This window comes from Lynx canadensis, chromosome E1 (assembly GCF_007474595.2).
Source record: "Lynx canadensis isolate LIC74 chromosome E1, mLynCan4.pri.v2, whole genome shotgun sequence".
In the NCBI taxonomy this organism is placed as follows: domain Eukaryota; kingdom Metazoa; phylum Chordata; class Mammalia; order Carnivora; family Felidae; genus Lynx; species Lynx canadensis.
The window spans coordinates 38925576-38952242 of record NC_044316.2 but is presented as its reverse complement, the minus strand read 5'-3'; the positions used below and the strand labels follow the sequence as shown (position 1 = coordinate 38952242).

At 39.0% G+C, this 26667-nt stretch overlaps 1 protein-coding gene across 3 annotated transcripts; it reads left to right on the top strand.

Annotated features, from left to right (window-relative positions):
* Nucleotides 1-15903: 15903 nt before the first annotated feature.
* On the top strand, nucleotides 15904-25497 carry KRT222 (keratin 222). 3 transcript variants are annotated; one of them, XM_030296807.2, is made up of 6 exons: nucleotides 15904-16087; nucleotides 19181-19309; nucleotides 20027-20247; nucleotides 22553-22629; nucleotides 22804-22939; nucleotides 23370-25497. In XM_030296807.2, exons 1-6 carry the CDS (start codon nucleotides 15992-15994, stop codon nucleotides 23596-23598), a joined length of 888 nt encoding a protein of 295 aa, XP_030152667.1. In that variant the 5' UTR covers nucleotides 15904-15991; the 3' UTR covers nucleotides 23599-25497. The 3 variants fall into 3 exon arrangements, with proteins under 3 accessions (XP_030152667.1, XP_032447091.1, XP_032447090.1); XM_032591200.1 differs by having other exon boundaries at nucleotides 16022-16169; nucleotides 19185-19309; XM_032591199.1 differs by having other exon boundaries at nucleotides 16022-16169.
* Nucleotides 25498-26667: the final 1170 nt, after the last annotated feature.

Below are 26667 nucleotides of genomic sequence, written 5' to 3'. Positions count from 1 at the left end.
TTAAGTTCAGTAAAGTGCAAAGGGTTGGCTTTTGAAGGAAGGATTTGAATAGGCAGACATGAAGCCAATACAAGTGAAGGAAAGGGATAGGGTTGACCATGATATACATGGAACCATGAAGTGGAATCTGGCAGAGTGAAGAATTCATCTTGGATAACGACAGGGATAAGACTAAATATGGAATATGGTCAAATCATGGAGAGTCTTAAGAGCTTCTTTGAGGAATATAGACTAATCTGAAATTCCACAGGGAACTCTTGAAAACCTTGGGGTTAGGAGTAACCTATCAAGGGTTGAAAAAGGAAATTAATATAACCTCTGTATGCAAGATGGATTGGGGCAGTGGGGATGGAGACTAGAGATAAGGTAAATAGGTTACTGTGACAAATTAAGGATAAATTGAAATTTTTCTGGACCTAGGTACTCCTGGGGGAAGTAAAGAATCTGAGAGACAGGATTTGGTTAATTATTAAACTATAAAGAATTGGGGTGCCTGGGTGGCTCAGTCAGTTAATCGTCTGACTTCAACTTGGGTCATAATCTTGTGGTTTGTGAGTTCGAGCCCTATGTTGGGCTCTGTGCTGACAGCTCGGAGCCTGGAGCCTGCCTCGGATTCTATGTCTCCCTCTCTCTCTGCCCCTTCCCCACTTGCACTCTGTGTCTCTCCCTCAAAAATAAAGATTAAAAAAGTTTTAAACCATAACTTATAGAGCTAAGATGGTAAACAAAAATTCTAAAATTGCAAGGTGAAATAAAAACTGGAAAGTGGGGAGAGAGAGCAAAATCAGAAGGGAAGAAGGTACAACAGGCCAGGCATATATTGAGCTTGATGTAACAATGGAACATCCAACTAGAAATATCCAACAGAAAACCAGAGATACAAATGGATAATGTCTACAAATTGCACTAAGATAGATATTTATAGCATGAAAAACACAATAGTCTTAACTGTCATGTAAAATTGATCATACACAACAAAAATCCTAACCAACAGGTAAACATTCAAACCTTTTAAGTGCATTTTAAAAACCATGTTATGCCTAACAAAACTCTAAAAATTCAGAACTAACTATATTTTGAAGGATGAATTATCAAGAATCATAGCAGAGGGGTGTCTGGGTGGTTCAGTCAGTTACGCGTCTGACTCTTGATTTCAGTTTAGGTCATGATCTCATGGTTTGTGAGATTGAGCCCCGTGTCTGGCTCTGCACTGGCAGCACAGAGCCTGCTTGGGATTCTCTCTCTCCCTCTCTCTCTCAGCCCCTCTCGGGCTCACGTGCTCTCTCTCTCTCCCTCTCTCTCAAAATAAACAAACTAAAAAAAATTGTAATAGAAAAAGAACCACAGCAGAGAGGTCCCTTTCAGAAATGAGTCACACACAAAAATACCCAATTCCATATTCAGAAAGGAATCATGCAAAGCCAGCCTCATAGGTACTTAACTCACAAACCATTTATTGTTTACAATATGCAGGTACAGTAATAAGGTAATACAGCTAAACTATCAAATAATAGAATATAGAATATAATATGATGTAGCTAAAAAGTAATATAGCTAAACCATCAAAAGTAACATAGTTGAAAAAAGACCAAAGTGAATCCTAAAAGATTAACACTTAGGATTTCTCAAAGAAAGTTGACAATGTTTCCCTAAGTCTCAAACAATGCTGACTTCAATGACCATCTCTTCCAAAGTATGAGTCACTAGTTTTCTGGCTACTTGGAGAAGTTTCAAAGGTAATGATTTTTGAAGGTAACTGAGCTTGTAGTACCTGCGTGTCAACATATCACCAAGTTTCATGTCAGGAGTCAGCAAGGATAGATGTACTGAGCCACTGGTGAGCTGAGATATTTGAAAAAAAAAAAAAAGCAATTACGAAGGAGTTGAAGCTTAATGGATTAGTATAATGAATTTTTCTGAAGGCAACATTGAAAATATTCATAAAAGGTGTGGCAGAACGTGGAGTTGCTAAAGGGCAACAATTCTAACCCTACCAACAGTTTGTTTTTCATATAGACTGGACTAAATTTCAGAAAATGTGTGAATTTCCAAATGTAATTGCTTAAGATTTAAGCCAAAATACATTTTAAAAGGTATTAAACTTAATTTTTTTTTTTCTGAATGGAACAGTGGTGTAAGAAGCCAAAGAGAAACAGAAGCCAAACTGAGGGGCCAAAAAATTAAAAGGAAACAAAAAACGTTCACTGATTTCAGAACGCTTTGTGCCACCAATGAACATAGTATTGCTGAAGACTAGTCTTCAAGAAATCAGCAACTGTGTTAAGTGCTGAATCAGCAAATGAATCAGCACACTTTTATCTTAATACCAGATTATTTTTTTAACTCTTTTTTTTAAGCAGGCTTCATGCACAGCATGGAGCCCAACACGGGGCTTGAACTCACAACCCTGAGATCAAGACCTGAGCTGAGATCAAGAGTCAGATGTGGTTTTTTAAAATTTTTTTAATGTTTATTTATTTTTGAGAAAGAGAGACAGAGTGCAAGCAGGAGAGGGGCAGGGAGAGAGGGATACACAGAATCTAAAGTAGGCTCCAGGCTCCAAGCTGTCAGCACAGAGCCTGATGCGGGGCTCAAACCCACAAACTGTGAGATCATGACCTGAGCCGAAGTCGGACGCCTAACCAACTGAGCTACCCAGACACCCCAAGAGTCAGATGTTTAACCAACTGAGCCACCCAGGTGCCCAAATGCCAGATTATTTTTAACAGCTCAAAATTTATTGACTGCTAACTATATGAAGTTATGATTAGAAGTAAAAAGGTAATACAGCTAAACTATGAAAGGTATCGTACAGAATCCTATAGTTGAAAAGAATGGGTTCTGATTTACTCAATCTCTAAGATTAACACTGAGAATTTATCAAAGAGAATAGAAAATGTTTCCCTAATTCTCAAACAACGCCGACTTCAACGATCCTATCATTGAAAGCACACATGGCTAGTCTTGTGGCTGCTTGGAGACGTTTTGAAGATGATTTTTGAAGGTCAAACTACTGATTCCAGCATTTTCTCCAAACGTGTAAAATTATTCACAGAAGTAGAAGTACTATTTTCACATAAAGTGATATGATCTATAGATGTAATTATGTTGCATTAAACCGAATAATTGCTGGGTATGCTGGATTAGTGTCTTTAATCTGAACACAGCCCCACACCCAAGAGGAAAAGATTATCATTCTATCTTGAGTATACAACACCAATCCCTAAGAGAGCAACTCTTCTCCTGGTTATACAACGAGAATGTCAAAACAAACCTGAACCTTGCAATGAACATTTCCAGAATCCAAAACATACTTTTGACAGAAGTTTAACAATAATCAATTCATTTTCAAGACATGATATAAAGTCAGTAAAAGATGATCTACTCTGATATTCATCCATTTGTTCGAAAGCATTAAATGAACATTAAGTCTAAAGGATTCATGGCAAAACCCATTAAAGCCGGGAGTTGGGGCAGGTTCCTAAGAAATATAAAACATATACTCTGTGCCCTGGAGAAGTTCTCAATTTAGTGAAGGAGGAAATAATTACCAAGCATTTTGAACGCCACTAAAAGGTTGTGGAGAAGTAAAATTTTTATTAATCTATGTACTTTTAAATGCCATTCATTTAATAGTTAGGGTCAGATACTACCTCCTCCAAGCCAGTGGGGAAATAAATTAAAAATTTTTTTTTTGTACAGCTAAAATTTCTTTTGTAAAATGTGTCTTTATAAAAAGCCTCAAGGTACCACTGCTGGGACTCCAGTTTTTATACATCAAGCTTAGTTAGAAAGGGATCCATGGGTATATACAAGTATGAATGTACTACTATGCTTCCTGTGTCCTCCAAAGCTATATAACCTATCTGAGCAGCTGGAAGGCACTCAGATACTTACACACTAACCAGGAAGGTAGAAGCAAGAAAAGAAGAGAAAGATGGGGAGATAGAAACCGATGCATTTGACAGTAGTCGGCAGGGAGCAGAGTCCAGCCCAGGGAAAGTTGGAGGGCTCAGCACTGGCAGCAAGAAATTAAGGAGACAATGGACATCATGGAGAAATAAAGCAAAAAGGGCCACGGGATATGGAGAGGCGTTTCTGGAGTGGGCACATTCATCTGGCCACTTTGGGCAGTGGAAGAACATTTAAACCTGAAAATAGAACTTAGTAATTCCAGTCATTATGTGCAGACCAATAAGCAAAAATAATATCCAAAAATATATGAACTTGGGTTATAGATAAGAACTACGTCATACCTTTGAATGCGATCCATGCACATCTCATGCTGCTCACACAATCTGTCATGGGGAGGCTATTGGAGAGGACAACCACAGCAGGGTCCTGCATTCAGGGCATTTGAAACACATAAATGCTCGATTCTGAGGACTGGACTATCGCAACTACAAGAGTTGCACAGGGCGTATATCCAGGACCAGGAATTGACCGGCCCTATGATCAGAGAAGGTTCATACTGAGGCACCAGCTGGCTCAGGTAGGGTGGATGTTGAAAGCCAAGCAGAGGAATTTCTGTGAAGTCTTGCTTCTGCCATCATCAGCCATCCTCCGATTTTCTACTTACCACCTCTTCCACTTTACTACTTCTATTTACCAGAAAAAAAAAAAAAAAAAAAACTCCACACAATGACCTAATCATCTATCTCTGATATAATGCATATAATGCATTTAGCATCTAATGCTATATAATGCATATAATGCATCTAGCATATAATGTCTTACTGCGTGTGCTAAAATGTTCCCTCAAAAATTTTTTTGTTAACCAATTCTGGACATTTCATATAAATAGAAGCATACAGTATGTGCCCTTTGGTGTCTGGTTTCTTCCACTTTGTATAAGGTTTGCAGGCTCTTCCATACATCAGTATGTCATCCCTTATTATGGCTGAAGAAAATTCCATTGTACAGAAATACCACAATTAGTGTGTCCATTCATTTGCTGATGGACACCTGGGTTATTTCCACCATTTGAGTATTATGATCAATGCTGCTATCTGTAAAGACACAGCAAATCGATGGTTATGATGTGAAATTGTTGGAGTTAGGGAGCGAATGGTCAAGAAAGAATTTTGGGGGGCGCCTGGGTGGTTCAGTCAGTTAAGCAGCCGACTTCTGCTCAGGTCATGATCTCATGGGCTGTGAGTTCAATCCCCGTGTCAGGCTCTGTGCTGTCAGCACAGAGCCTGTAGCCTGCTTCAGATTCTGTGTCTCCCTCTCTCTCTCTGCCCCTCCCCCATTCACATTTTGTCTCTCTCCCTCAAAAATAAAATAAACATTTAAAATTAAAAAAAAAAAGAAAGAAAGAATTTTGGAAATGCCTTCTGTGCAAAAAAGAGTGGTATTAGTAAAGCAGGAGGACAGGACCTGTGGGCAGAAAGAGTTGCACTGGGGCTGTGAGGAGTGACTGATTATATACCTTCAAGCTGGGAGGGGGGTTAGGGATAGCCTAAGTCTCTAAGGAACTTGGAAGCAAGTTTTCCAGGACCCTGAGGGGCTAGCTGTTGTTAGGAAAATGTCATTTACTACTAGTAAAACCTTAGTCATGAGACCCTTCAGATGTATATCGGGGGCCATATGCTTGGAGGATGATTGTTAACATATATCTTGGGGGGTAGAGACATAGGAAGTTTCTAAAGGGATTTTTGGTAGGATCCTGGAGGTCGGGCTAATGTTGAGCTGAGGTTGCCTTTTGCCTTTAGCAAAGTATTAACACTGAGGCAGCTGAGCTCCTTGAGGAAAGTCGCTATGCTTGTCTCTAGGACTTGTCAATGGGCTGTAAGTTATAAGGAAGTTTCATTTTTTTTCTTTTGTCATTATTCTCCACATCCATTACATAGACTGGGGGAAGAGGGAAATGGGGAGTGACTGTTTAATAGGTTTGGAACTAGATAGATATGTTGGTTATACAACATTGTGAATGTACTAAATACCAATGAACTACACATTTTTTTAAAATTTTATGTTATGTAAATTTCATCTCCATTAAAATTTTCTTTTAATTTCAAAGCAAAGTCGCCACCATCACCTGCCTAAAATGTAGGTTAAACTACAAATAGAGAGTGTTATATATTTTTAAATAGATTGCCTGTAACATTGCCTGTAAGCCATCCTTCAAAGCCAAGGTTGGACACTATCTTCCCCATGAAACCTGTTGGGGAAATAGAACTAAAAACAAAATCTTCTCTGCATCTAGAAATCTTCTCCACAAAGTATAGAGAAAGAAAACACTTGTATTATTGAATAAGCATCAAACCCGAATGCAATTCCCATTACAGGTAGTCACTAAGAGATCACAAAGACAGAGAAGAGTCTCATTCTGAGCAGACAGAACCCATTACACACGTTCTCAAGATAAATAATAACAGGTCCTTGAGTACAAGGACTTGTCAGCATCATCTGTCACATGTAGCTCATCCTAACTTTACCTGGCAATTGGGGTCACCATCTGTGTTAGCTATTAGACTTTATATAAAGGAAAAGTAAGTTCCTCTTATCTTTAGGACAGGAGGTGGTTGTGGAACAAGGCATCCACCAAAGTTAAGCTCCTAGCCTCCTACAGAGACTGGGAGATGGGGCTGCTAGTTCCTTGGATGTCTACCACCCAAAGATCTGGTTCCCAAGTCCTTGAGAAAGACATTCCAGGGTCCTAAAGAGGGCCAAAGATTTACTTAGTTTTTAGAAAGATTTACTTACATTTCAAAGAGACAAAGAATGTACACTTAACAAGGTTTCTAAAGCAAACGCTCTAAGAAAAGGGAGTGTGAGTGTGTGTGTCTTCCCTTATTTTCAACAGGGAGAATTAAGCTCCTTATTTTTAATTTGTATTTGCCCTTACAAGCCTCCTCTGATCCCATCAGCAAAAAGTAATTACTCTCTCCTCGGGAGGTGCCTTTGCTGTGGCGCCTTCCACTTTCCACCTTGAATGGAAACAATGTCAACAGGATCCATATCTGGTGCCTTTCTTCATCCCTTGCAGTGCCCAGCATACCACACAGACCCACCACTCGGGAAAGGATGCAGACAACAGGAGGGAACTTTGTGGCAATGGCAATCTTGTGATTCTTGACTGTATAACATCATGTCCTGGTTGCAATATTGTCCTATGGTTTTCTAAGACATTATCACTGGGGAAACTGGGTCTGTGGGATTTCCCTATACTATTTCTTCCATCTAAATCTACAATTACCTCAAAATGGAGAGTTTAAAAAAAATAAAATAAAAGGGCCCTAGGGGCACCTGGGTGGCTCAGTCAGTTAAGTGTCGGCCTCTTGATTTTGGCTCAGGTTCTGATCTTACGGTTTGTGAGTTTGAACTCCACATCAGGCTCTGCGCTGATGGTGCAGAGCCTGCTTGGGATTCTCTCCCTCTCTCTCTGCCCCTCCCCTGCTCACACTGTCAAAATAATTAAATAAACTTTAAAAATTTTAAAAAAAAAGAAAGATTATCTCTCCCTCTCCCTCTGCCCCTCCTGTGCTTGCTCTCTCTCAAAAAAAAAAATTTTTTTTTAAAAAAAAGTAATAAAAAGGCCCTTGAATAAATAAACACGTGTGTTATTAACATCAAACATCAGTCACAGAATACAATAAAAAGAAATACAGGGGCACCTGGGTGGCTCAGTAGGTTGAGCATCCAACTCTTGATTTCGTTCAGGTTATGATCACAGGGTTGTGGGATTGAGCCCCAAATTGGGCTCCGCACTGAGCACGACACCTGCTTAAGATTCTCTCTCTCTCTCCCTCTGCTCCTCCCCCACTCCTGCAATCCCCCTCTAAAATAAATTTTTTTTTAATTTTTTTTTCAACGTTTATTTATTTTTGGGACAGAGAGAGACAGAGCATGAACAGGGGAGGGGCAGAGAGAGAGGGAGACACAGAATTGGAAACAGGCTCCAGGCTCTGAGCCATCAGCCCAGAGCCCGATGCGGGGCTCGAACTCCCGGACCGCGAGATCGTGACCTGGCTGAAGTCGGACGCTTAACCGACTGCGCCACCCAGGCGCCCCTAAAATAAATTTTTAAAAAAGGGGGGTGGGGAGCTAAGGGAACACCTGTAAAATTGTTGAGAAAGTTGTACTCGGGGCCCAACAAAGACCTGTACTCCAGGGACCAGAAAAGAAAGACAAATATTGTAGCTCAAGTGGGAGCAGTGAACGGGGTCACAGTTTCAGCTGAAGAACTAAACTTTCAAAGGTTGGGGCTTCATGAAGGCACCGCCAGAGGAAAAGGGGATGGGGAAAAGAACATGGAATTTCCTGAATTGTTTGCTTAGTGCTTATAATCTGCAAAGCTAACAACATAGCGACATATGAGTTGTATCTGCAATACATGGAAACTGTGTATAACCACTATCTGAAATTTCCCTCATCCCTGAGTGACAGTGATGCTCATTTTTGAGCATGAAATGTCTGTGTGTCAGGCTGCAGTGAACAAAGTAGGAACAGGCACTGTCAGAAGGTACCAGGGAAAACAAGACCCAAAGGCAGAGTCCGTGATTAGAGAAATGGCCCTGCTTTTTACTTGTGAGTTCCAGGAGCAAAGAATGAATTCAGTACCTGCCAAGAGCAAGCCTGTGCACGTACAGCCTGCTTAACCACTCCAAGTGAAATGTATGTGCAGGGCATGATACGTGTACAGACATTGCACATGCAACTTGAAACATGCTAAAAATGCTGGCAAATATGTTCCAACACAAATCTTTGCCTACTTACATTCTTAACTGATACTTGGAACAAGACTAAGCCATATTATGCAGAGGCATGTTCCTATGAATAGAAAAATCACCAATATAACAAAAAGGGGACAAACCGGTAAAGTAAAAGCCTGTCACTTAAAACAATTTTTTACAAGTACAAGAAAAACACATCTTTATTTTCTGACTAATTATGCATCTATAATCTTATTAAAGTGCATGACTGAGTAAAAAAAGAAACACAATGTCTTTAGCTGCTGAAGAAATGACACTTAATAAATAAAATATTACCCCAGCTCTATGGGATTATCTGCCAAATTAAAAGATCAGTTGGACTGATAGCTCTGTCTAAGGAAAAGAGATTCATGTTTACAACTGCCTGGAGTAGAAATCCATTTAATATAAACTTATGTTGCCTTCAGTTCTATCTGCTATGCTTGTTGGAATAAAACCTGATCACATTTATGTGTAGGACAAAACATTAAATGGACTAAGATTTGTGACCCTTGTATTCAACAAACTTAGGTACCTTAAAGGAGGTTCAAGTGCATTACATAAAAAGTGCATACATATGTGCCCAAGTGCAATGCATAAAAATAAATTAGTTCATTATTTTATTTTCAATATTTTTTTCCTCCTTAAAGCAAAAATCCAATCTTAAGTCGAAACAGGTTAGAAGAGATGTTATTTCCCCCAAAGGTTAATGAAAATTCTCATCATATGACTCAGTAAAAACCCACCAAGATGGTGCATCCCTGACTCACTTAGATCTACACACGTGGAGAGGGTAATGTTCTTGAACTTCTTACCTGATCCCTGGTAGTTCATCAGCAGCTCTGTTCCTACCTCCTTTGAGCAAATAAGTAGCCTCTGGGGAGAGTGAACAAAGCCCTTCCTCCTAGATTGAAGAGGTCTCAGGGACCAGACAGAAGATACAGAAGAAACATTCATTCTACACACTTTTTTTTTTTGGTCTGCCATCTCAGTGCTAGGCACAGAGCTAGACAGATTCATGACCAGACAGACAGGTTTTGGAACTTACATTCTAGACTAGAACCCTCAAGAATAGAAGAGCTTCTCTGGACCAAAGGGAGAGGGTAGAAAGGAGATGGGCAGCAGTAGGTCCCTGAGGGAAAGGGATGCCCAGACCCCTCTTCGGAGTCAAAGCAGCAAAACGGGAGGTAAGTTGGGGACCTGACTGCTTAGGAGCACTGTGTCCTGCTTCTTGGATTGTGTCCCCAGGAAAGGGACAAGGGCCAAATAGGTTTTGGTTGAGCAGTGTGTCTGGGCAGATGGAGCCACAATCTACCTGCTACTTCCCTGCCATAGGCACACTGACGCAGCAGAATGGCTCCCAAGCCCTCAGGCATGGAAGGGTATATGGAAGAGAGCAGCTGGATGTCGTGAGGGCAAACACAAATTAAAAATAAGAGGTTTAATTCTCTCTGTTGAAAATAAGGGGAGAGACACACACTCCCACTCCACTTTCTTAGAGCGTTTGCTTTAGAAACCTTGTCATTGTAAATTCTTTCTGTCTCTTTGAAATGTACGTAAATCTTTTTCAAAGCTAAACAAGACCTTAGCTAGCTTTCTGACCTAGAAATGTCTTTCTCAAGGACCTGGGAACCATATCTTTGTACTGCAAGCATAAGGCACATAGCAGCCCTGCCTCCCAGTTTCTGTGGGGAGGTAGGAGATTCTCTCAAAACTACATCCTGTTATAAAGAAGTAGATTTTTCCTTATATGAAGCCTCTTAGTGAGCCCAGATGGTCACCTCAATTACTAGGTAAAGTCACCAAATTACCAGATGAGCTAGTGTGACAAATGGTGCTGGCAAGTCCTCTTACTTGGGGACTAGTTATTGTTTATCTTGAGAACAGGGATGTATGGGTTGTATCTGCTTGGCTACATAAGAGGGTGAGATTTCTTTCTGTCTTTGCAACCTCTTAGTGGATTACTTGTGCTGTGTATCACATTTGGTTTAACGTGTATACAATAACGAAAGTGTTTTCTTTCTCTACTATAGAAGATTTCTGGGTTGGGGGATATTGTTTGTAATCGTTTCCCCAACATCTTGAATGGGACAAATGGAAAGAACAATGGACTGACCTAGTGAACCCAGACCTGGACAAAATGACCTCAAGGACAATACTGACCTCCTAATCCCAGCTACTGAAGTTCCCCAAAACTTAGACACAAGGTTTTGGAGAAAAAGCAGGAAACCCAATTGATGATATTTCATTACACATCCTCTGCAGAATGGGAGCTCAAAGGAAAGATTAATTTGTTGTAGAAAAGTAAACAATTCTTATGTCTTATCTACCTGACTCAGACCTACAACAGCTACCACATGAATACTGGGATTTGCCAATGTTTTGCTCCTAGAGTCTTACTTAAGACACTTGTACTAACAACCCATTTCCTTTGGGTGAAGTGGGAGAGGGATGAGTAGAAGGAAACATTCATAACATGTACAGCTATAATTGTCAAACTTTGCCACGTATTGGACTCACCTGGGGAGTTTTTAAAAATGCAGATGCCCAGGCAAAACATCCTGAGCTAATAAATCAGAATCCCTGGGAGGCGATGCAGTGTCCCTAGTCCTTAAAGTTCCCCAGGTGGGCTCACTGTGCAGCGAGTTTGAGAACCAGTGATTTTGTTTTTAAATTTTTTATTTATTTTTGAGAGAGAGACAGACAGACAGAGCACTAGTGGGGGAGGGGCAGAGAGAGAGAGAGGGAGACACAAAATCTGAAGCAGGCTCCAGGCTCTGAGCTGTCCACACAGAGCCCGATGTGGGGCTCAAACTCGTAAACGAGGTCATGATCTGAACTGAAATTGGAAGCTTAACCGACTGAGCCACCCAGGCGCCCGGAGAACCAGTGATTTCAAAGTGGTACCAGTGTGCACACAGATTAGCTAGAGATCTTGATTAAATGCAGATTCTGATCTAGGAGGTTGGGGCGCAGCCTGAGAGCCTACATTTCTAACCTGCTCCCACTCTAAGTAGCAAGGAGGTAAAGACCTCTATTACATGCCAGTGTTTTACTTCTGATTACCGGGAAATTAGAAGTTGTGCTGTAAAGGGGTAGGCTCTGGAGTCAGACTGCCTGGCTTTGAATCTTGGCTCTGCACTTGATTGCACTTCAGAGTCTTTATCTGTAAACCAAGGATGACAACAGCGTCTACCAATGTTAGAACCATAGTAGTAGTATGAGAAATGTATCATTAATCTTAATTCACAGATGAGGACGTTGAAATTCAAAGAGTATCAGTACTTTACCCAAGCTCACCTTGCTAGTAATTGGCAGACAGAGGTTTGACCCCCAGTCTTTTCCCACTACATCCTGCAGCTTTAAGGGTCTGGATTGAAATTAGCCCATTATCCTCCTGTCTTCACTGTTTCTGATCACGTGACCATTGATGTTCTGGTCGGAGAGTGCGTTCCTGAGTCACCTCCGACTCCACTCCCCTTCCCTTTAGTAAACAGCTGTGCCTAGCTGAAGCTCCAGAGGTCATACCTGCTCCCCCTGCTCTATTCCCACAGTGTTACTCAAATTCAGCTTTCTAGGGTCTCTCACCCTGAACTTTGGTGGAAATAGCTTTATGTTCTTTTTCATTAGCACTGCTTCTCCAATCGGCATCCGTACACTGAAATCTTCTGCACTACTTCCAAATTAATCCATGGGACTTCCCCTTTCATAAATCAGCAACGATTCTCCATTATTTGCCAAATAAAACCCAGCCTTCATCACCTGCTTTTCCATGATCTGGCCCTGACCACTTTTGTTTTTAATTTTTTTAAATGTTTATTTATCTTTGATAGAGAGAGCACACACGCGCACGCGCGCGCACACACACACACACACACACACGCACGTGCACGCGCACAAGCAGGGGACGGGCAGGGAGAGAGGGAGACACAGAATCCGAAGCAGGCTCTGCACTGTCAGCACAGAGCCCTACTCGAGGCTCTAACTCACAAACTGTAAGATCATGACCTGAGCCAAAGTAGGACACTCAACTGACTGAACCACCCAAGTGTCCCATGACCACTTTTTTTTTAACTGGTTTCCCTATAATGCCTTCTCCATCTTTTCCCCCCACCACGTGCTCCAGGAGGTCACCTCTCCTCTTCAGAACTCCCCTGCACCCAACACACTTTTTGCAAACAGTAGCCATCCAATAACCAAATGACTGAATGAATGGCTTCAGTTTTGAATACTAAGCCCCAAGGGTCTGGGGCCCACTCTCAGGAATGTCCCTACAGCCAGTGTCCTCAACCACAGCATTTTGGCTGTTGTGAAGTGTGTTATAACTAATGAGTTCCTATTAATAAAGTACAACATTTTCAAATGATTTCCTTCTGATAACCAGAGTGGATTCAAGATTGTCCCTATGACACCCTTGCTTATTTGCAATGTTATGATTTTTAAAGCATAAGAGAACAGGGTGTAATAGAGTTAGTGCACTGAAAATTGCATGAAACCTGCAATTTTATATATGCCACAGTGTTTAATGAGCTATTGTTACTGATATTTTTAAATGAAGGGCAGTGGGTCTTTAAAATTTTTTTTTAATGTTTTATTTATTTTTGAGAGAGAGAGACAGAGACAGAGACAGAGACAGAGTGTGAGCAGGGGAGGGGCAGAGAGAGAGGGAGACACAGAACCTGAAGCAGGTTCCAGGCTCCGAGCTGTCAGCACAGAGCCCGATGCGGGGCTCAAACTCATGAACTACGAGATGATGACCTGAGCCAAAGTTAGATACTTACCTGACTGAGCCACCCAGGCAGTGTTTTTGAAAAGTAAATTAGCAATATTTTTTCCTTGAAAAATGATATTTGAGATTTTTGAAATAGTTAACTTCATTGTTCACATGCTTGCAGAATACCTTTTTAAAAAAATTTTTTAATGTTTATTTATTTTTGAGAGATAGAGAGACAGAGCACGAGTGAGGGAGGGGCAGAGAGAGAAGGAGACACAGAATCGAAGCTTAACCAACTGAGTCACCCAGGTGCCCCAAATACTACTCCTTCCCTTCTCCCCCCACCTCAAAAAAAAAATCTAGCACTATTTCCTTTAATCTAAGATTCATGTGGAGGGGCGCAGGCATGGAACTCTCATTTGTGTGAGGCAGTGGGGGCCAAATTCTAGAGCTGCACTGTTCAACACAGTAGCCATTAGCCATGTGGCTATTGAGCATTTGAAATGTGACTTGTCTAAATTGCAATGGGCTATAAAAATATACGTTGGCTTTGAAAGACAGTGCCAAATATAAAGAACGTAAAATATCTTAATATTTTATATTGATTACATGTTGAAATAATTATACTTTGGTTTTATCAAGTTAAATAAAATATAATATTAAAATTCATTTCACTTGTTTCTGTTTCTCTCTCTCAATTTGGCTACTAGAAAGTTTAAAAATACGCATGTGGTTTACATGTGTGGCTCGTCTTATATTCCTATTGGAAAGCACTGCTGTAGGGTACTTAAGACACATCTGGGAGTCCTATTTAAAATGCAGATTGCCAGGACCAGTCCTCTATGGAAGCCAGTTCAACTCTGTATTTTTCAGCAGAGATTAGCAGGAGCTACATAAAGTAATGACTGTACTTCTTTACTTTCTTGCTGTTTTTCCCACTACCAACCACCTGATTCTCTTTGTATGTCTCCGTTGCAATTACCAAGAAAGAGGAAGAGTCTGGTTTAGATATTCATAACTGATCCTTTGTAATCAGAGCTTTTGTATCAGGCTAACTCATAGGTCTCTGACCTATGGACTGTCTGTCCACACTTCAGTCAAGTGTCCGTCTCTAGGCCAATCAGTTGTGGCTGGTGGGGAGGGTGGAGGAGGCAAGGGTCAGGTTAATCAGAGGACAGGAATGACCTGGAACCTTTCCTCTCAGCTTGTTTTACACAGGACTGTAGAAATGCCCAGCACAGACTGGCCTGGCCAGCAGTGCGTTAATTCAGAAATTAAAAGAACACGTTGCATATTCAAAGGCCCTGTGAGCACTAGAGCCAAGGATTGATTATTTCCTGAACTACCGTTTGGACACAATTCCAGCCAAGCCACTCTACAAATAACAATGACGATAGATCCATTCTCAAAAATATTTCAGTCACCCACATTTCAGTCATAACAGCGAGCTGGCCAGAGTAAACAATAAATTTAGGTGACGAGAGAGAGAATACAGAGGCAGATGAGGCAATATATGGAAGAAAACCAAGCAATCATAGTTCCAATCCCAAAGATGCCATCACATCGCCATAAGGCAAGACACCTTAACCCCTTCTGCTTCCGGTTTGTCACCTTTTCAGGGTACAAAGTGACAGGGATTAAGAAGGTTAGATGGAATGATAGATGTAATGATGCTTTTTGAAGGTAGAAGAGTGCACAAATGTTATATTTACAGGTATGAGTTGTCTGTGAACTATACGTTTCCTAATGGAGTAACCCCACAATAAATCTTACCCAGTGAATACCCCCTGTAGGCAGACCATTTGGTTGTATTTCTTCAACCTTGTTAAAACATTGGAAATGTGAACTCTCAGCTCTCACAATTAGCCCTTACCTGCGGCTATAGCCTCATCAGAATATGCCTTCAGGAATCTGCCTCAATACATCAAACCCTGCCATCAGGCCAGCAGCCTGCCATGAACCACACAGTATGCATTTGAGAGAAATACAATCAGTCCTGTGGCTAAGGAAAATGGCCAATTTAATCTGATGGTAGCCTTTTCCAACACCTGTCAGAATACTCCAGACTTACAACATGTTCTAATAATGCCCTACCACAGCATTTCTGTTTAAATAATCCAAATGGCAAGAAAAACTGTAAAAGAAAATTTTAGCTATCATGTTTGCAGCCCGGATTAATTTCCATGCACTATCTTGGGAAAAACAAAATACAATTTCCTTCATCTTATTCCCCATGTCCTTTTCCACAAGGTAAGTTGACCCCACACACACCCCCACCCCCTGCCAAGGGCTCAACTTTACAGAGAACCAATTTCAGAATACTGCGGATGTTTTCCTTTTTCTGTTCCTTTATGGAGAGTCTGACACATCTACCAAACCGACAGTAGGAGAAAAGGGTTTGCCAAGTATTTGCACAATTGATTAGAGACACAGGAATTTCTGCGGTTGTGAAAAAGGAGCTCTGCGTCTTTAAGGCTCCGCGGAGCTCTCGCTCTCTGCTCGACGCAGACAGACCAGCTCTGCCGCAGCGACTCATCCTATCGATAAGGTTCACTTAGCCAAGGTGGAGGATGGGAAAAGAATGGAGCTGTCCCAGCTACTCAATGAGATCAGGGCAAACTATGAAAAGCTCCTCACGAGAAATCAGATAGAGACCGTGCTCTCAACAAGGATCCAGGTAATGATTTCATACAGACAGGCACCTTCCAGGATAAGGAGACAATCCATGTCTATCCAATTCCTGTCCCGGCCTCTCTGAGGTACAGTATTTCCTTTTCAATGCAGCGTCTACTGGGGAAGGAATTTAGGTTTTACTGCAATGTGACTGGACTACAGGGGGAAACGCTCTAATTAGACTATTAAGTGACCATTCAATGAATGTCAATTGATGCATTTGATTTTTGTATCAATTAGGAGGTTACTATCATTAACGAAACATGGGGCCAACATACAATAAAATGGGGCACTCTAACCTCTTTTAGACATCCTTCAGCAAGGAAGTATTTCAAATACCCTTTGAAGATATTATGGAGTTATTTATAGAGATTGTTTAAATAACATCTTTAATATGGCAAGCTTTCTAGTAAGATTTATTAGCTTGCATACTTTGTAGAAATAAAACTAAGTAAAATATTTCTGAAAGGTTTCCATCATCGTTTTAATGAGCTCAGTTTTATACCAGATTGTTATAAATAGAAATTACCTAAATATGTGAACATGGCATTCAGAAGCAGTGGTATAAATTGGGACAAATCGAAATTCCCCACATTGATAATGACTCCCCACTTATACAGTTTTGCTTGTGTACTACAAGATGAGAAATGTTTATTTCCAATAACATTGTCCAAGTTATTGGACAAGCCATGAACTATTTAAGCACTGAAAAAAAAGAGAAAGCCAAGTTAAATAAGGGCTGACTCTCAATTTCATAGACTTACTTTGCTTTAAAGTGACAATCACATTTAGCAACTCATGAATACCTCAAATGTTTAAATAAATGCACAAATAAATAATTTAGAAACAAAAATTTACAAATTCAGGATTTGGGGGTTTTTGTTTGTTTGTTTATTTCGTTTACCTATCATATCTGAGTTCAAGTTCTAGTCCAGGCACCCAAATATGGCAAAGAGTGAACTTAAGAACCTCACTGAAAGGGAAAAAATATTTCCAGGAAATCATAGGGCTTTATTTCATTAGCAGTTCATTTTTGGTAACAATATAAATTGCACCTCAGGGTAATATTTTCAGTCTTCACAAAGAATGATCAGTATCCTAAATCAAGCAAAGTCACTGGAATATTTAAGTACTGGAATAGTTCACTCACCTTTTGCAAAGAGAAGGGAAAAAATTAATAGATGACAATTTCTGAAAATTATGGATCAAAGAAACTATTTTGCAATGGTACCAATACAAGTTATCTAGTTTGTAAGTCATGATGCCAAAATGAGTAAATTAAAGTAAAAGGGAAAAGTTGCAGTAACTTGTTTCGAGTCTTCTTAACGTCAGTCTACTTTAGAGGATTTCTTTCAAGGAATTCAGAAATTCAGAGAAGCCTGATTAATTATTATAAAGAAACATAAGCTTTTGGTGATTCATTGTTGTAGAGTAAACTACCCCAAAATTCAGTGGATTAAAACGATGGCATTGTCTCTCATGATTCTGTGGGTTGACTGGGTTCAGTGGGGGTGATTCTTCTGCTACATATGACGTTGGCTGAGACTATAATCATCGTGGAGCACAATTGGGCTAGGACATCCAAGGTGGCTCACTCATGTGTCTGGAACCTCGGCAGGGGGGTTTGGGAAGGCTGGCTCAGCTGAGACCATTGGGTTTGTTTCTCTCTCTCCATCTGGCCTGTGCGTGATCTCTCCAGCAGCGTATCCAGACTTCTTAACGTGCTGGCCCAGAACTCCCAAAAGCACAGGAGTGCAAGCTTTCAGGGCTTTCTAAGGTTTAGGGCTAGAATGGGCACTTCTGCCACATTCTACTGGCTAAAGCAAGACACAGGTCTGCCCAGATTCAGTTTGGAAGGGGACCACACGAGGACATGAATTTGGGGAGGTGTGGTTCAGTGGAGGCCATCTTTGGACTCCAGCTGCCACGCGAACATAGCTGCCAGTTTCATACACAATCCAAAAGACCGGCAGACACGAGCATTGTTATGCTCTCCTATTTCCTAAGTTCTTGACATTCTGTTTTGTAATTGCTCTGGTATGTACTGCTGCTTGACTTTGCCAACATAGCGCTAAGAGCAAGTGATACAACAAACCTAAAGAAATGTATGAATTTTGTTCTTTAATGCCTCGCCCTGAAGTTTGTAAACGTTCATTTACTACAATGTTTGCTTTAAAAAATAGCTATTGTGTCATCAAATTAAAATTTTTTATTTCAAAATGCATTTTGATAAAAACATTAAAAAGTTATTTTTGCTTTAAAAATTATACAATCAATTCCTTCCATTGCTCCTGCTGCTTTTGGGGCCAAATGTTCAGAATTCTGTCAAAAGATACTTTCATTTGATTTGAACATCAGCATAAGAACATTTAAAGCCAAATATAACATATTCCATTTATTATTTAATATGTCGACATTTAGAAAACAATCTTTAAAGATGTAATTTTTGCTACTTCCCTAGATACCCAAGATTAACATGCTTTCCAAAAAGATCATTTGAAAAGGGTAAATCACCAGTGGGTTCTCTTTATACGGAAGTCTATTTTAGAGCTTCTAATGCCTATGATAACTTAATTCTCTAAATTATTCATAATATACTTTCCAGCAGTGTTTAATCCCCGTCCATATACCCAGTCCCAGAATTGATTGGTTTAGAGTATATGGATGTTTATCTGCTTTTACAAAGCAGCCTACAAGAAAATATGGGGCGAAATAATAGCTGAGTTTCAATCCTTCTTCCTGAATAATGCCATAAATAATAGAACGTTCAGAATCAGAGGTCTCAAGCTTAGATCCTGCAAGCTGTTACTTTTCATTAAAATAGATGTATTTGTCTCTGCATTTCCTAGACTGTCATAGTAGGAAGAGACTTCTAAGGTTCATCTTATACCTGAGAAAACTAAAGCTCAGCATGCAATCCACTCACTCCCATACCTGATTAATTAGTAACTAAGCACTGGAACACACATTTGAAATTTAACAGGTTAAAGAAAAAATGAGACACCTATATTATGTTTTTAGGATTTACTTTTAAAGGTCTCATTTTCAAGAGTGCTCTTTGTGTCTGTTGTTCTTGGTGGTGGTGGCTTTCTTAAAGCTAGAAGAAGATATGAGCAAAAAAATGGACAAAGACGAAGAGGCTCTAAAAGCAGCTCAAGCAGAACTCAAGGAAGCTCGACGCCAGTGGCACCACCTGCAAGTGGAAATTGAATCTCTCCAGGCGGTGGTGAGAATCATCTTGATCTTAAAAGTGACCAGCCCACTCAGTCCCCAGGCATTTGCTGATTAAGAGAGAGAAAGGAATAATGCCTATTAACTTCCAGTGAGAAACTGAAAATCAAGGCCACTGAAATCTATCCCTGGTGCTAGTTCGACTACCCTGCTCCGTCCATCGTGGCCACGGCTATTAGCAATTCACTCGAGGTTTGGTTCACGCCTATAAAAAAGAAAGTAATCCTTGCTTATCATCCTGGGGTTCTCTAATTTCTGGCATGGGAGAACATAGCATTTTTCGTTATCCAAAGTTGTAACTGTGGGGAGTCTTCTATCTACACCCCTGTGACTTGTAATAGTAAAAAAATATTTAAACGCTTTCCTAACGTGCCTTTAAAAGCAGCCTGCTCTGCTTTGACATATGATATTCTACATTTTCAATTTTTAAAAATCAAAAAATCAGAGTGATAAGTCAGTTACATTGTAGATTTTTGTTGTTGTTGTTTTAAGAATTATCTATCACAGGATTCCTTTGAAATAGTACGCTCTCTAGCTATGATTTTTGTCATTTGAGTCATACACAAAGTTGTAAGAAAACATCTCTTGCATAAGTGATATACTACGATTGCAAACCTTTAAGAAAGAACACAATCGAATGAAGACATTACACATCAGATTCAGAAACACATTTTGTTGCACTGATTCACTGATGACAATCTGTATAAAACAGGAAAGGGGCCTTGAAAACTCCCTACATGCCAGCGAGCAGCATTACCAGATGCAGTTGCAAGACCTAGAAGCTGTGATCGAAGGACTAGAAAAAGAGCTACAGGAAGTAAGGCGCGGCATCGAAAAGCAGCTTCAAGAGCACGAGATGCTTCTCAACACAAAGATGAGGCTAGAACAAGAAATCGCCACTTATCGCCGCCTCCTAGAAAAGGAAGAAATCAGGTACCTAATTCCATATACAGTACTTAATGACAAGTGGCCAGAAATACAGAGTCACTTACATCTTTGTTGAGGTAGTTAGAAATCACATCTAAAACCCCAACATCCAGGGCACCTGCATGGCTCAGGTGGTTAAGGTGGGACTCTTGATTTTGGCTTAGGTCATGCCCTCCATCAGGCTCTGCACTGACAGTGTGGAGCCTGCTTGAGATTCTCTCTCTCCCTCTCTCTCTCTCTGCCCTTCCCCTGCTCCCTCTCTCTCTCAAAAATAAATAAATATTTTTTTAAGTTCATTAAAAAAAAACAAAAAACCAACATCACCACAGCATGCTCACTGAGTTCCTAAACAAAATAGGATTAAGTAGGCAAAGAATATGTGGAGGAACTATTTTCAGCCTCCCAAAATTATGAACAGAATGGCCAAAGTCGGGCACATTAGCTATAACAAGGAGCGTGTCAAGCCTAGAACAAACTGTAAATAATTCTCAGTTGCTACAAAAATGACCTTTCTTAACTTCCTCATTTTCCTTGCCATTCATCTCTTTTAGAATTAGTCACTGTCTTCCATGGACCACCCACAAAGAAAGCTTGGAAAATTCACCTATGACCACATCTCCCCACCCAAGGCCCACTCCCATCACACATCAAAAGCCAAAATTAATAATGATAATAATAATTAATAATAATAATAAAACAGGATTATGTTACAACCATAAGAAGTTTAGTTCTGAGCACATGTTTTGAAAGTCTTCCAGATGTCCTGATAACAAAAGGTATCAAAATATCACAAGAGAAATTCTTACTAATTTACAGTTTCATAATCTGTAATCACGTATAAGGTCACATGGCTCTGAACACAGCACAACCTCCAATTTTCCGTGTTCCCGTGGAAAGAAACTTTCATTCTTGCTTGCTTCAGAATTCTTAGTCCTCTACAAAATTAGAGGAAACTACTTTAACCTATAAGTCTTGACATTTATTAAGTGTCTTGACATTTATTAAAGCTTTGAAAAACACAAAATGAATTCCAAATCTACCGCTTACTAACTGAGGGACACGAGGCAAGTTACTGAACCTCTCTGTGCCTCGGGGTTTTTTCATCCATAAAATGGGAATAATATTACCTACCTCATAGGGTTCCCTTGTGGATTAAATAGATTAATGTTTGTATAGTGCTTAAAAGAGTGCTATATAAACATATACACACACATATAATTTGTCATTAAATATAATAAGTGGTGGTGGATTTTATTAAATGCCTGATCATTCAAGATGATGATAAAGTGGTCTTTAAACCCGTATTCCTTTAATACAACTTAAAACATTTTCGTTATGCTATATTTAAGATACATGAGAAAGCATCAAGAAGAATCTCACAAACCTCACGTACACACTTCCCCCAGCTCAAGAAATGAAACGTATACAGTATTGTTGCGACCTCTCCACCCTGACCCTAGACACCTTAAGCACATCCCCCCATCTTCTCCTTTTCCCTCAGTCTAACCTGGATCCTGAAGTTGATGCTTCTCAGTCTCACACATTCCTTTATACTAATATGTAGATATGTATCCCTAAGCAAAAAGTGAAGATATTTTGCATGTTATTTTATTATTATTATCTTTTTAATGTTTATTTCTTTGAGAGAGAGAGAGAGAATGCAAGTGGGGAAGGGGCAGAGAGAGAGGGACACAAGATCTGAAACAGGTTCCAGGCTCTGAACTGTCAGCACAGAACCTGACACAGGGCTCAAACTCACAAACTGTGAGATCATGACCTGGGCCGAAGTCAGACACTTAACCAACTGAGCTACCCAGGTGCCCCGTGTGTTATTTTAACCTTTATAAAATTACCTACAAATTACCTCCCCCCACCCCCATTCAATGTTATACTTGGGAGATTCATCCATAAAGGTACAGTGTACCCTGGGGCGCCTTGGTGGCTCAGTTGGTTAAGTGTCCAACTTGGGCCTAGGTCATGAGCTTGCCATTCCCGAGTTCAAGGTGTACATTGGGCTCTGTGCTGACAGCTCAGAGCCTGGAGCCTGCTTCAGATTCTGTGTCTCCCTCTCTCTGCCCCTTCCCCATCACGCTCTGTCTCTCCATCTCTGCTTTCTCTCAAAAATAAATAAACATTTTTAAAAATTTAAAAAAAGATACAGTGTACTTTTAGTTCATTTATTTTCACTGCTAAGTAGTACTTCCATTGTATGAATATACTACAATTTATCCATTCTCTTATTGGCGAGCATTTGTTTCAATTAAAGGCTAATATGGTCTTGCTTCTATAATATGATTCTTTCCAATTTCAGATATTATGGTTGTATCCAAGGTGAGAAAAAAGAACAAAAACCTACGACAAGTAGAGTTGGTTTTGTTTTACCTTCAGGTGAGTTTCTGATATAAGTAAATGACTTGAAAAGTAAAACGTCATTTATAGGGATTATAAATAAATACTGTACAGTAGCAAAAACAAGCAATGTTTGAGTAAACTTTGACACAGAAATTGACTGACTAGTATTACAACATTGTGATTGAATATTTCATGTTAATATTTACACAGCCATTATAAATGAAATATCTTTCTCAACCAAACTCCCACAAAAGTATGAAAACGAAAAAGTGGAAACAGTGACCAAACAAGCATTACTGAATGGAAATGTTGTGAAGGAAAGCACAGAGGCTCGTGGCACAATTCAGTAAGTAAAATAATTTTGACTAAGAAACAATAAACACACGCAAAGAAATTAACTTCACTTGTGTAATCTCGGTGATCTTTGCATGTTTCCAAACATAATTTTAATATGCTGTGATTTTTTTAAATCCGGCATGACTAGATATATATAAACAAAAACCCAGAGGAAGGAGTACTCAACCCTTAATTCACCATTTTTCTAAAATTATAACCAAAACATGTGAATTGCATAGAATTCCTTGGAAATTATATTCATTTGATTTTTAAAGTATGTAAATTATAAATTTCACTATGTCAATTGTGAGTTATAATCCAAAATGTGTCAGTTATGAACTATGCAAATTTCTTGATTTCTTTTTCATATGGAATACATATTAGGTATTTTTAATAGATCCATCCTTCTTTATATGGAAAGGTTTATTTTATCATTTCAGGACAGAGAAAGTGGATGAAGTTATTAAGGAATGGGAAGGCTCCTTCTTTAAAGACAACCCTCGATTAAGGAAAAAATCTGTTTCTCTTCGTTTTGACCTTCATTTAGCAGCCACTGATGAAGGGTGTTTACAGACTAAGCAGGATAATCTACCAGATATAGAAGTCAGGCTTATCATGAGAAGATCATGTAGTATCCCCTCTATCAAACCTCCATCCGGAGCTAATTAATCCAAAGACAATATTTGACTTGATTTGAAAATGACATTAGGGTGGACCAAGGGTAGGCCATAGGGTAAGCCATACTGATCACCCTCTGTCCCAATTATTAAGTGTGTATGTTATGATCAATGTGCAATTCTCTTCAGAAAATTTGTTCCTTTTGTAAGGAACAAAATTTCTCTGAATCTAATTATGGATGTATTCTTTGAAGAGGGGGAGCTTAAAAATAAAATCAGAAATTCAGTATGGTTTCTATTTTATTTACTCCACACAGTCTTCTCTTTTTTCCTTGAAATGTTATCGGAGACTGTAAGTGTTAAGCTGGCTTAAATCTTTGAAATTTCACTCAACTGGCCAAAAATTCTAGGGAAAAAGAACAGTTTGTTTAAGTATGATTGTATCACATTAAGAATCCTACTAACTTATGCATCATTATTCCATGACTGGTTATATCTAAAAAGATTTTTCTACTTAGAAAGGAAAACAATTATAAACAAACTTTTAAAGAGGACTCACTATTCACATAACTAAAAAAAACTTTTTTTGAGACAATTATTTGCACACTTAGAAAAAAAAGTTACTTTCCATGAGCAGTTCTGAGCAAGCTATAGAACACACCCCTCGCTAATTTGATGATTAAATAAAATTAAGTTAATCTTCATACAAAAGCTTTTTGTAATCATTATCTGATTTCCAGAAGAGTAACTTTATTCAAAGAACTTGAAGGTTGTGTCCTCCCCCACAAAAAAATCAGAAGGCCAGCGGCACAAACAAAAGATGAAAATCTCGTTGCTATGGTTACTAGAATAGTTCTCCAATCTCACCATCCCAACTTTTCCATCTGTCAAGCTCAATGTGACTAATTTGGATATTCAGTGTGAGCATTAGATAAGATACTATAAAAAGTATTATAAATATTTCTTGCAATCATTTATGTGAACTATGATAACAGTATTGTTATCTAAGCTATTTGCAGGATTTATGTTTTTAAATTGTTCAAACTGTAATAAATATGGACAGAAAATATATTTGTGAATAAGTCAAGTATTGTTGCAAAGTTTTTTAAACAACCTAATTTGTTTAATACAGGCATATTTATTTATTTTAAGACCTTAAATAATAATACCTGTTTTAAAACATTAGAAATTTATAGGCTATCACTTTTTTTCTAAGCAGAAAAAATGTTGAGTACAACTCACCATACTTTTTCCCAGCTAAAGTGTCATATAAGGGCTACAGCTCATTTAGCATTTTTAGTATAGCCTCTGCAATCTCTCTCTCTCTCTCTCTCTCTCTCTCTCTCTCTCTCTCTATCACTTCAAACAGAACAAAATGTATATTTTAACCAGGAGAAAATTGTGTTAAATAATCTTTAACATAATACAGGGATATAAAATTTTAAATTTTCTTTTTCAATTACTTTAGATTCCTTTTAGCCTGTCTTATCCTATTTAGCAGAAGGGATGATTTTGTTTTGTCAAGGATACAACGGCATGTTAAATGCTTATTCTTGTGCAAGCATCTGACATAAAATACATCCTGTACATAAGTGTTTTCATTCAATATTAGTTACATGCTATGCTACAAACTTTATCAATGCTTTGGAAAAATGCAATCGTATAAGCTATTGTATTAAAGTTACTGTACTAAGCAACAGTAAGCATAATAAAACAATGTATCCAGCGTAATCTATATGCAGTGTTAAAAACAGTACTGGGCGTCATGAATGTAACTGCTTGTTATAGTAATTCCACTATGCAGCTCTTGTGTGTATAACATGTACATTTTAAAATACAGTACTTGACTTTATAAAAAAGTTTTATTTGCTTTGGGGCATTTTAAATTGGGATATGAATTTACCAGAGTAAATGATACCACTACAATAAAAAAAAAACCCTGAAACATGAACTTGAAAGTTGCATTTTATTTGAGTCTGATACATTGTATTAAGTTTAATTGTTCTGATATTATTAGCTCACTTGGGGAATGAAGAAATGTGCAAGTATGGTGGAGACAGAACAGTTTTTATACTTTTTTTTGCAAAAGAGAAGTTAAGAATGGTATAGTCGAATAAATGGTATATTCTAATTAAGAGAATCAAAATAATCCCACCATCCTGGGAAAAGTGTAACAGTAGCTATAATTTGCAAAATGTTTACTCTGCCCTTGGCACTGTACTCAGCAAAGTTGTACATAATCTCCAAACTTTACAGCAGTTCTACAAGATTTTATCCTCATTTTACGGTGAATAGAACTTAATATTCTGGAGTCTCTGACTTTTGCATATGTCAAAATACAAATACAAAAGTAAAGAATCATTCCAATTACTAATGATTATAGGATCCTAGCCCAGGCACCATCACTAATTCCCCATGTGACCAGAAAGGAATTACTTGAGTCCCCTAAGCCTCAGTGTTCACACTTGAAAACAAAGGAAAGGTGATGCTTGGCAATATTCCTACCTTGATTACAGCACAGAGTTGTTTGAAATAATATACGTGTGAAAATATTTGACAAAGCACTACTCAAATATACAATGCCATTCGGATGAAAATTGTCATTGGGAATTTGTGAGGACAGTTATAGCTGATGGTGATTAAGTAATAGTTCAAAACACAAATGGTAAAGAAATTTTCCAAATTCTTCAATTGCTGCTAAATTATTCTTTCCCAGTGAGTTACCTAATTTGAACTGTTCTACCATGATAGTTTTCAAATTACAAAAGTGTTCTCTAAAGTAAAAAAAAAAAAAAATGCTTAAATTAATTTGAAAGTGTCAAGTGGAAATGTATTATGGAGAGGAGGAGCCAAGATGGCAGAACAGCATGGAAGGTTTTTTGTGTGTCTCACGTCCATGAAATACAGCCAGCTCAACGCTAAGCCATCCTGCACACCTAGAAAACTGATTTGAGGATTAACATAATCTGCACAACCTAAACCCCAGAACTCAGCAGGTACGGATGCAGAGAGGTGAACTGGGGGAGAGAGAAGCCACAGAGGGCAAGGAGCCGCTTTTTCATGTAAAGAGAGGATGGAGACGGGGGGATACAGGAAAAGCACCCCCCAAAAGCAGCTGGAG

Bases quoted from the DNA above. Each gene is read 5' to 3' on its own strand.
- KRT222 (XM_030296807.2), top strand. From the start codon at position 15,992: ATGGAGCTGTCCCAGCTACTCAATGAGATCAGGGCAAACTATGAAAAG. The intron at 19,310-20,026 runs GTGAGAATCATC...TGTATAAAACAG, and splicing joins TTGAATCTCTCCAGGCGGTG to GAAAGGGGCCTTGAAAACTC. The intron at 20,248-22,552 runs GTACCTAATTCC...TTCCAATTTCAG, and splicing joins CTAGAAAAGGAAGAAATCAG to ATATTATGGTTGTATCCAAG.